Source organism: Triticum dicoccoides, chromosome 1B (assembly GCF_002162155.2).
Source record: "Triticum dicoccoides isolate Atlit2015 ecotype Zavitan chromosome 1B, WEW_v2.0, whole genome shotgun sequence".
Classification (NCBI taxonomy): Eukaryota; Viridiplantae; Streptophyta; class Magnoliopsida; order Poales; family Poaceae; genus Triticum; species Triticum dicoccoides.
Window position 1 is genome coordinate 361,959,121 of NC_041381.1, and position 11,723 is coordinate 361,970,843.

The following is an 11,723-nucleotide window of genomic DNA, read 5'->3' on the forward strand; positions in this document are numbered from 1 at the left end:
TCCAGCTTCTTCCGGTTCTCCGCATTGGGACTTCCATCTCGGTCCGCTCCGGAGCGTCGACTCTGTTCTGGTTAGATCATTGGGCCGGAGACGCCCCCTTCGCGGCGCGCTTTCCCGGCCTCTTCTCCATCTCCGTCTATCCTGTGATCTCTGTCGAGAGGGCCCTTATTGACTTAGAGCGCCTCGCCTTCCGGAGGCCATTTGGGCCCCCGAAATCCGCCGCTTGGCGTGAGTTACTGGACTGTGTTTCCCTCCACGAACCAATGGTGGATGGTGGTCCCGACCAGGTGTGTTGGCGCCTGGAGCCGTCTGGCCAGTTCTCCACCAAGTCTCTCTACCTGGCCATCGCCCACTCCTCCGCCCCTCTCCTCCTCTCGACGGTGTGGTCCATCTGCCTGCCTCTGAAGATCCGGATCTTCATGTGGCAATGGATTCACGGTTGGGTCCCATCCGGGGTAGAGGTTCGTAAGCGCAATGGCCCGGGCACTGGCATCTGCCCGCTCTGCGGTGTCCCCGAAGACTCGAATCGCATCTTCTTCTCCTGCGTTTCCGCTCAATTCGTTTGGAGCTGCTTTCGCGAAGCGGTTGGTGAAAATTCATGCCACACCAACTTTCCCGACTTATTTGCCGAACTCCAGAACTCCCCCTTGACGTCTCGCCGCATTAGGTGGCTTGAGATTGGGGTCATTGCTTGGACCCTCTGCATGATCCGCAATAAGCTTGTGATCCAGCGCACTCCTCTTCGACGAGCTACTGACGCTATCTTCAAACTCTCTGGTTTCTTGCAGTTTTGGCGGCCGCTTAGCCGCCCTCAGGACCGCGACGCCATCTCTGCCTTCATCGCCGACCTCCGCTCGATGGCCGTCCGTCTGTCGCCGCTGCCCCCGCCGGAACCAGACTAGACGCTTATTCCGCTCTCCGGCGGTTTTCTTTTTATTTGCCTGGGCTTGTTGAGCTCTGTCCTCAGCAGAACCTTTGTACTCCCTCCGTTTCTTTTTACTTCGCATATAAGATTTGGTCAAAGTCAAACTACACAAAGTTTGACTAAATTTATATTAAAAAAATATGAACATCTACAATACTGAAACTATATAGTATGAAAATACGTTTCATGATGCATCTCATAATATTGATTTCATATTGTGAATGTTTATATTTTTTAATATAAAGTTAGTCAAACTCTACAAAGCTTGACTTTGACCAAACCTTATATGCAGACTAAAAAGAAACGGAGGGAGTACTTATTTGTGAGACTTGAGTGTGTGCGTGTGGACTAGTCCTTGTATATGTGCTCTCTGACGGTTTGCTTTATTTATAAAGCGGGGCGAAAGCCTTTTTCCATAAAATGTTTCACGCAACATTGTTGTTCAATCAGGCTCATGCTAAGCAAAAGGTGGAGTCAAAATTTATTGATCTACTACGCCGCAGGTCGAGTGTAGTTATCATCGCTCACATGAGCGGCTTATGCGATGCTATATTAACTATTTTGACCTCCTAGAGAATTCAGGAGCTTTTTGTCGCTCCACACTTGCTGGTGAGGCATTATCCAAGTGCCCTGGACTGCAGTTGATGGTGCGCATAGCCGTCCGTTCTGAAACTTAAGTAAGGGTTCTGATCAAATAGATGGTGACCTGCAGCGACCCCCACCGGCAAGTGTTCTGATCAAATGTGTACTGAGTACGTGTCAAGCGATGAGTTGGGCCACGGCCGGCCTCTTGTCGCCATGCAAACATGGAATCCTCGGGTGAGACGACGAGAGCATCGCTGCATTCCTTCCCGCGCGTCGTCTTCCAGTTCGCCGCTTGTTTAAATCTTCTCGCGGCGCCACCAGTTGCTTCACACTCACTCACTGGTGTGCAAAGGCGGTGGTGGTCAAGCCAGCATCCATGGCGGTGTCGCTTGCCGCGGTCCTCGTACTCATCCCCACCTTGGTCGTATCTCTCATATACTACCTCCTCTCTGGCAAGAAGCCCAGCAGCAACGGGCAGCGGAGGCTGCCGCCGTCGCCGCCAGGCCTCCCGTTCCTCGGCCACCTCCACTTCCTCGGCTCCTTGCCGCACCGGGGCCTCGGGTCCCTGGCCGCGAAGCACGGACCGGTTCTGCTGATCCGGCTCGGCCGCGTGCCCACCGTGCTCGTCTCCTCCGCCGTCGCCGCGGAGGAGGTGATGAAATCCCGCGACCTCGCCTTCGCGAGCCGCCCCAGGGTTGTCATGGCCGAGCGACTCCTCTACGGGCGCGACGTCGCGTTCGCGCCGTATGGTGACTACTGGCGGCAGACACGCCGCATCTGCGCGGTCCACCTCCTCAGCCCGCGCCGCATCCTGTCCTTCCGCCGGGTCCGGGAGGAGGAGGCCGCCGCGCTGGTCGAGCGTGTCCGTACCAGCGCCGGCGCTGGCGCCGTCGTTGACCTGAGCGAGCTCCTCATCGCCTACGCCAACTACGTCGTCTGCCGCGCTGCGTTCGGCGACGATAGCGCGCGCGGGCTGTACGAAGGCGACGACAGAGGACGCGAGCTGCGGAAGGTGTTCGCCCAATTCGACGTGCTGCTCGGGACAACGCCGTTGGGAGAGCTCCTGCCGGGGATGGGCTGGGTGGACTTTGTGCGGGGGTTGGAAGGGAAGGCGAGGCGGACGTTCGAGGCGCTGGACGGGATGGTCGAGAAGGTCATTGAGGACCACCGCAGACGGCGGCGTCAAGCAGGCGGGCGGCAGATGCGAGACGACGTCGACGGCAATGATCACCGCGACTTCGTGGACGTGCTGCTCGATGTAAACGAGACGGACAAGGACGCCGGCGTTCGGCTCGGAACGGTCGAAATTAAGGCCATTATCTTGGTATACGTAGACGTCCTGCTCATATCGCACTCATCTATCGATCAATTGATATAGTACTATATCGTGGGCGTGCGCGTGATATAGTTTGTTGATAAGCTGCATTATGTATCACGATCGAGCAGGACATGTTCGCGGGAGGCACCTCCACCACGACCACGGCGATGGAATGGACCATGGCGGAGCTCATCGCCCACCCGCACGCGATGCGCAAGCTCCAGGACGAGATCCGAGCGGCCGTGGGCGGCGCCGACCACGTCACCGAGGACCACGTCGACAAGGTAGGCTACCTAAAGGCCGTGGTCAAGGAGACTCTCCGGCTGCACCCGCCGGTTCCGCTCCTGGTACCCCGGGAGCCACCCGCGGACGCCGAGATACTCGGCCACCACGTCCCGGCGCGGACGCAGGTCGTGATCAACTCGTGGGCCATCGGCCGGGACCCGGCGACGTGGGAGCGCCCCGATGAGTTCTGGCCGGAGAGGTTCTTGGACAGCAGCGTGGACTTCAGGGGCCAGGACTTCGAGCTGCTGCCGTTCGGTGCCGGGAGGAGAGGGTGCCCGGGGATCGGGTTCGCCATGTCGACTCTCGAAATGGCGATTGCGAGCTTGCTGCATCACTTTGATTGGGAGCCCGCCGGCGGGAACGTGCCAGGGACGCTGCTGGACATGAGCGAGGTGAACGGCATCGCTGTGCGGATCAAGGGCGGCCTGCCGCTTGTCGCCAAAGCGTGGTTTCCATAGACGTGAAGCGCTCGTTGTTGTACTCTCTTCGTCCCAAAATAAATGTTGACTTTGATATGTGGCTCACGGATCATAATTATTTAAAAGCGAAATTGCCCTACCTACATAGTCGCTGCTCGAATTATATTTCTTCATATAACATTCGTAAAGGAGAAGATGTAAACATTGACATGAGACCTTCACCTGGCTAAAATAAAAATAAAAATGAGGAAGATACTAAAAGACACATAGATGAGTAACACAGATGAGAAATTCATATACCCATCATGTCTTGGATGAGAAACAGTATGAAAACTTCAATGAAAAATTCAGCACTGCCAAACCATTTGGAAATACCACCAGAAATGAAAAACAATTAGGGGGTAGATGCACTAGAGGAAGGAAAGAGGAGCTCCAGTTTGATCCCATACTTTGTGTCATAATTTCATATCGATAAATTCTTTGTCTCAATGATTCACTATCTAATTCTCATTGACGAACTTTGGGCGGTACCTTTATGAATGTACTTCAAATCTTTACTATTAAAGGGTACGTTTTGTTTTGGTATGTTCACCTCCTTCGCTACATGGGACCTTTCCATCATTTTCATTTTGAATATATTAAGTGAAGCTTTCTCTTTTTTATTTAATCTGATTATGCTGGAAAGGAGGAATACATAGTTTTGCTACATAATAGTATAAATAAGATAAGGAAGAGGGTGTTGCAACTAGCAAGGTAGCCTGTTCACAGTATGACCGTGAACTTCCTTAAAATATGTATGGTTGTTGTATCCTACCAAACAATATAATTTTCCATGATTTTTGTGCGGTTTGCAAGACTCAAATCTTCAGAAAGCACACGTCTTTTCATATTGAAAATGTACCTCTGTTGAAACTTTGACTGTCAGTCATTCAGTTCGAAGTGAAAACACACAGAAAACTGTACTGTTAAGAGGTGTTGTCTCCCGTGCATGGATCAACCTGGATGGAGGGCGGTGGATCGGGCGGGAGCGGCCAGGTCTGGTGTAGTTGCCAGTTATTTTCAATTCAGGCCTTGAAATCTCAATATTTGAACTACCAGAATCTTCCTTTCAGTTGAGTGCATGAGATTACTTTGGAAGCAAACTGCAACTTTCTTGACGTGCCCAATACTAAACTGGGAGGTGCTGGGAGGCTGATGCTTAGGGGGTGTTTGGTTCCAGGGACTTTTTTATGTTAAAAGTCCTTTTTTGCTAAAAGTCCTTAGAAGCACCTCCTTGAGAGTCTTTTTTAAAAAGTCCTAGGGACTAGAAAAAATCCTAGGACTAGAGAAGCAAACACCACCTTAACTACCTCCAGATGAAACTGACATCGAGGTGAGTAGACACATGCTTGCCTACTTTATTCTTTTAGTATGAATTGATTAGCATTTCATAGAAACATGATGTATGTGACATATTTGAATCAACAAGCTATGCGATTTTTTTCATTACGCAATACAAAAGTATGTTGCTACACCTTATTTTCAAGGAATACAGAAATATATTGCTATACCTTATTTTCAGCAGTTATAAAATATGTATTCAATTTAATAAGTTTTGATAGAATGCTCATGTCAAGGTGCTAATGTGGTTGGACAGAGAAAAAATATATTGAATTCAGTTGTTTTCAATATGCAGTGTGATTTGTTATTAATTAGGAAATACAGAAAATGTGTGTAGGTATCTCGATTCTCTTAGATGCCACTCCTGGTCATGTCATTTTTAACATTACTGAACTTTTAGAGTTCTGTTTCGACTGTATTTCAGAGAGAACTTGCAAACTCAAGAAGTAGAGCAATCCTCAGTTTTTTTATATAGGTTACTTAAATTGGGTTAAAAAATTCCTTCATTACGAATTTTCTTCACCAACAAATATAAACGTATAACTATCTAAACTCACACTACACTCTGTAATGATCTTCTAGCGATGCCTAATACCTCAATTTTCATTTTACACCACCCAGATATTCATTTTTGGGGGGATCTTTTGTGGTGGTGATTGATAGCTACTCCCTCCATAAACTAATATAAGAGTGTTTAGAATACTAAAATAGTGATTTAAACGCTCTTATATTAGTTTACAGAGGGAGTACCTTGGTATTGGAGAAGATCGAGGAGGATAGATAGTCAATGGTGCAGGCTGCATGACTTGGCGAAGGTTGGCGCAAGCGTTCATGGGGCCAGAGAAACGGGAGTTGGGACTTCCGAAAAATGCTTTTAACTGACATCTGTTGTAGCCCCACAAGCTTAATATGAGAGTTCGGTTGTGCAAAACATTGTCACATATTTTGATTTGTTGTCAGTTTCTTTCATGATTAAAAAAAGTTGTATGCCCCTTACAACACTTTTTATGATATATTTCTTTGCACTATACAATTTGTGAGAAAAATGGTTTATATACATTTTCTTTCGTTTCGAAACTTGAAGAAGCAATTTGAGTTGGTGGTGTGCTTTAAAATTGCATATTATTGTTCGATAGTTTCTCCATAGCCGTTCTTTCTTCCATATTTTTGAATTTTCTAGCATATGAATCATCACTTCAATTTCATGTGCATTGGTTGAGACGTACGTTGCACGTGCATGTCTACTAGTAATTTTTTTAAAGCGAAACTGCCCTACCTACATAGTTGTTGCTCGAATTATATTTCTTCATATAACATTCATAAAAGAGAAGATGTAAACATTGACATGAGACCTTCACCTGGCTCTTTGGCGCATTCTCACAAGGTTGAATACATGCTTTGTTTTGAACTAGCTACATTTTGACTCTTAAAAGTACTAGCATGCAGGTCATGCCTAGCATGTTCGAGTTTCTTAATTAGATCTACACTAGCCATTATATCTTCGGACGTGGAGTATTTGCTACCGAGCTCAAATGCTCCCTCATGAAAAAAATCAACCAATTCTGAATTTTATTTATGGTAAACTTTGACAAATATTTTGTATGCTTGCAAAATTTCAGCACGAAATGACATTCGTGGAAGTCGTGGCAAAAGGAAAAACATTGATGCTCCAAAAATGCTGGTTTGAAAATATTTTGGATTGCTGATTTTTTTTTCGCCATGACTTGCACGAATGTCATTTCATGCTGAATTTTGGTATGCATGCAAAACATTTGTCAAAGTTTGCCATAAAAATCATAATTTTGATTTTTGTTTTACTATTTTTTTCGATTTTACTGTTTATAAGGGAGCTGAATAGTACTTTCACTATAACTTCACCAATATTTGCCATGGAAATCCCAATTTCGTCTACCGTGGCAATCAAAATGGTATTGGGAGTGGACAAGATATTGTTATGTATATGTTCTCAAAGGTAAAGCAGAAACAAGAGTGTGAGGTAAAGTAGAAAAAGAACTAAGGGCCAGTTCTTTTGATAGCTTTTTTCGGCTTCCAGAATAAGCTGCCCTCTACCCAGCTTATTCTAGAAGCCCAACCAATATATTTTTTAAAGCCTACTAGTCAAGTCTTAACTACTAGGCTTCTAAAAAAAATTATCTGGGCTTCTAGAATAAGCTAGGTAGGGGGCAGCTTATTCTAGAAGCCACCAAAAGAACTGGCCCTAAGAGCATCTCCAATAGATGATGTATATTTGAAGATGTAAAAGTAGGTGTTGTATAATTTGCATCACCAAAAGTGCTTTTTTAATCTTAAAAAGAATTTCAACTCCAACAGATGATGTATATTTGATGATGTAAAACTTCTACTCCAACAGATGATGTATTTGAAGATGTAAACTAGTTCAACTACTACATCATTTCAAACGCAATTTAAATATAGCTAGTTCATTTAAGGCAAACATCATTCTAATTCAAACATAATTAAACATAGTCAAACTACTACATCCATCGAACAACTACTACTACTCCGAGTCTACTCGTTGTCGCTCTCGAACTGCTCCCAAAACTTGTCCTCGCTGGCATCGACGTACCCGTCGGTCTTGCTCTTCGAGATTTTCTTCGGCAATAGCGGCCGAGCTTCGAGAGGAGTATTGGTGGCCGAGCGGCGAGAGCTGAGAGGTCGAATGCAGCGGCAAGAGCTCGAATGGCCGGTAGCGTGGTTATGAATCGGGCGGCGGATTGGCAGTGGCTGTGCGGCGTGAGAAGCTCGAGTTTGGCGGCAGAAAAGCGGCGGCGGCGTGGCGGCGGGTGTGCGGCTCGAATCCGACGGCGGCGGAGCATTGTGGAGCTCAAATCGGGCGGTGGCTATTTGGCGATGGAAAAAACGACCAATTTGGTGGCGTGCGGCGGCAGAGCAGCACTGGAACCAAAGGTGGCGGCGGTGGAGAGGCTAGATCTGGCGGCGGGGCGATGTGGCGTGGTGCGGTGGGCGGGTGGCGCGGCGACGGCTGGGCAGCAAGCGGCAGGCAGAGAGGACGCGGTCGCGCGGTGGGCGGGGAGAAAATGAAGTTAAGGTTGACCATTCACGCGCGACTACTGCCGTTTTACATCACTAGAGAGGTAGAGATGCAAATTTGCATGCAATCTCCAAGTGTTGTGTTCTACTTCCTCCGTTCTTAAATATAAGTCTTTGTAAAGATTCCACTATAGACTACATACGGAGCAAAATGAATGAATCTACACTTAAAATGCATCTATATACATCCGTATGTGGTTCATAGTGATATCTCTACAAAGACTTATATTTAGAAACGGGGGGAGTACATCACTTGAAGGAGGTGATACATTTTTTTTTGCATCTACATCATCTGTCGAAGCAGCGTTTTTAGACCTTCCTGGTGTAAAAGTTAGTTATTTTTGCATCTACATCATCTATTGAAAAGATGCTCCAATAGAAGAGGAAGGTGTAACTGTTAGGTCAAAGGTTGTCCTTCTTGGCCTGCTCAATAGCGTTCTTCACGAAGGTTGTATCTTAGATAAATATACCCTAGAGCTCCTCCTGAGTAAAGCATTCTCCACTTCCAATGTCTCAACCTTTGTATCAACCACAATGTTCTCAGTCTGGGTCTCCATCATTTTATCAATTTCATCAAACTCATCATCATCAACTCCTTGTTGTGACATGTTCATAGATTCATTATTTTCTTCTATTAGTCTCCTCTTAATTCTCCTCCCCCGCTGATGCTGCCCTCTGCCCGGTGCACACAAGGTGTTCAAGGAAATGCTAGAGAGAGAAAAGGAAGAAGGTTGATGCTGACATGTGGGTCCCACCTGTAATAACGCTAAATATAACAATTAAAATAAACGGAGTTGACTTTCTTGCCGCGTCAGCCCTGACAAGTGGGCCCCGTTTGGCATGGACACATTTAAATAGTTTAAATCGGCCATTATCCGAAAGTGGTAATTTAAAAAAAAGTTTCTAGTTGTTGATCTTTGTTGACAGTTTCAAAGTGGTATTTCTGTCCGATCGAGACCCCAATAATGATATTTTTTTTGTCAAATACTCTATTTTCTCAGATGATTGCTCTGTCTTGATAATCCTAACATCATTGATAATCCTAACTTCAGTTCTCTTGCATTCTCTCTAAAACAAATCAGTTCTCTTACATGAGCTGCGACAAACTAAGTAAGATGCTCCAGAAACAAATTCAACCTGTAGATCAAAAGGACTGCCTTTTGACCTGAATGCACTATTAAGAACTGTTTTTTACATGACATGACAAGTACAATTTTCGCAAAAAAGGGGCGAGTAAAACAGAATTGGAGGATACTTAGGACTGCCTTTTGACCTGAATGCACTATTAAGAACTGTTTTTTTACATGACATGACAAGTACAATTTTCGCAAAAAAGGGGCGAGTAAAACAGAATTGGAGGATACTTCAGTAACAGTAAATCTCTTCATTGAAACAAATTCACAGCATCATTGTACATGTTTCTTCGAAACGGGAAGGCCTCTTCTTATATTCTGTAATCAAAATACTATTCAGGTCCGGAAATCACCGAGTAGATGAAGCGAAATTAGAAACAAGAAAAGAACAGACATCCAAGGCATATGGCCTAATTCGACCACAGCACATAGCACGCAGTAGCTAGTTACATTCATTTTTTTCTCGAGAGATCTTCCTTTCCAATCAAAGTTTGTCGTCAATCGTCAAAATTCGATGACCGTGCCTTCTGCTTGACCGAACACCTCGAGTCACTCGCCACCTGCCATAATATGCTCTCAATCATCACAACATATCTTGTGCTAGTGCCATCACGTTCTGCATAATGCAACACAACTCAAAATCCCATTGCAAACATGAAAACCACGCTCCGAACTAATTTGATAATTTGAAACAAAAATAATAATTTGATAATTTGAAACAAAAATAAGTATAGTGGCACGGTTGTCCAACAACCAATTTTGAATATTTCACAAGATTTACCAAGCCGAATAAACTACTTACCAAATGATGAAAATCGAAAGGTGCTGCGCAAAACCTATAGTTGCAACGGTTTACAGAAGCTATATATAGTTGCAAATTTACCAAATGTTAGGTTGAAAAAAGAAGTAGACAATTGCAGCCTTGCAGATTGGGGGATAAAGGGAATAAACTTGAGATACAGAAACAACTACCAGCGCCAATTTTCTCTTCACACATCTGAACGAATTATTCGCGCAGAAATATAATCTGAAACTAATAAGATTCGGGCTCCAACTAATTGTCAGAACTATCAGAAATATGGTGCCGCATGTCCAAATTACATGTGCATTAGCTCCACTCCTTTGGAAAAACAATGCCATAAATATGTAAAAGAGGATTAATATGACCGTCTTGGAATCAAATTAATAGAAGATCCACGAATAGATGGTACAAAATTGAAAGATTAATGGGCCGTTCGAATCACGCATGAAGAATGCAGGGCTATATTTCTTGAACACCTCACACGACGACACAATCAGATCATGACGCGGATGAATGAATCACAAACAACACACACAAAAAAACTAATCAATAAACAGATCAAAGAAATAGCAATACGATCCCAATACGGGCCAGGACCTGTTCACATCTTGGTGAAGGAGGCGGAGGACCCAGATCGGTCGTAGTAGTACTCGGGGAGGGCCTGGGGGCGGGAGAGCATGAGGGGGCGATCCTTGGCCTCCTCAGGGTCGTAGTCATCCTCGTCGTCCACGGTGTGGATGTGAATGCAGGAGAACCGTTCCATGGAGATGAAGAACGCCGCGGCCACGCTCGCGCCCATCCAAAGCCTGTACCCCTCTAGGATCCCGCCGCCACCATTATCGTTGCCGTCGTTGCCACTGTCCATGGTTGCCGTCCGACAAAGACCGGAAGGAAAGAAGGGAATAGGGTGGAATCAGCGGCTAATTCTTGCGTTGTCTTTGGATTTTTCTGGGGCTGTTTTGGCTGTGTGCCAAAATTGGGAGGGGTGGGAGGGAGGGAGTCTAGGAGAAGACGAACCGTCCTGTCATTGTTAGTTTTTGGACGCTGATATTTGCCACACGTGCGGCAGCAAGAAGAAAGGCGGATCAAACGTTCTTGTAGCAACATATTACCATGTCACCACATGCATGCATGTGGAAATCCTTTTGGTTTTCCAGTTTTTAAAATGTTTTATCTCTTAAATAAAAAAACCCGATCAAAAATCTGTTTTCATCATTAAATCCCTCGTGACGAGATCTTCGAAACTAGATAGATGTTTTGACGACTTTTTTTGTAAAAGTTTTCATGTGTATGGCACAAAATTATCATGGTGTTTACACTGAACTTGCCATGACATGTTTCAACTACCTTTTCTTCTATTTTTAAAGTAAATTTTGACATATTATAAAAAAGGGAATTAAAAAACTAAACTTTCCATTTTGAATTAGTAAAATTTGCCATGATCCATGAAATAATTTTGACATGGTTCATAATTAAAAGAAATATGTCGTCAATTACTTCAAAAATGCATGATCAATGACTCAAATTTGCCATGAACCATAAAATGAAATTGGCATGGTGAAGTACTTAAATTTGCCATGATACATGCACTAAAATTTGCCATGTCCACACAAAAAATAATTTTTATGGTCAAAATACTAAAATTGGCATGATGTATAAACTAAATTTGCCATGATGAATTACTTAAAGTTGCCATGATCCATGAATTAAATTTGTTGTGGTTAATTACTAAAAATTTCCATGGTCAATTAATGAAAATTGCATGGCAACTTTAGTGTAACCGCTATAGCAACTTCAGTGTAAA

At 44.8% G+C, this 11,723-nt stretch overlaps 1 protein-coding gene across 1 annotated transcript; it reads left to right on the top strand.

Annotated features, from left to right (window-relative positions):
• Positions 1-1,886: 1,886 nt before the first annotated feature.
• LOC119305256 (cytochrome P450 71A1-like) lies at positions 1,887-3,571 on the top strand. The gene is made up of 2 exons (XM_037581830.1): positions 1,887-2,834; positions 2,957-3,571. The coding sequence occupies exons 1-2, from the start codon at positions 1,887-1,889 to the stop codon at positions 3,569-3,571; spliced, it is 1,563 nt and encodes a 520-aa protein (XP_037437727.1).
• Positions 3,572-11,723: the final 8,152 nt, after the last annotated feature.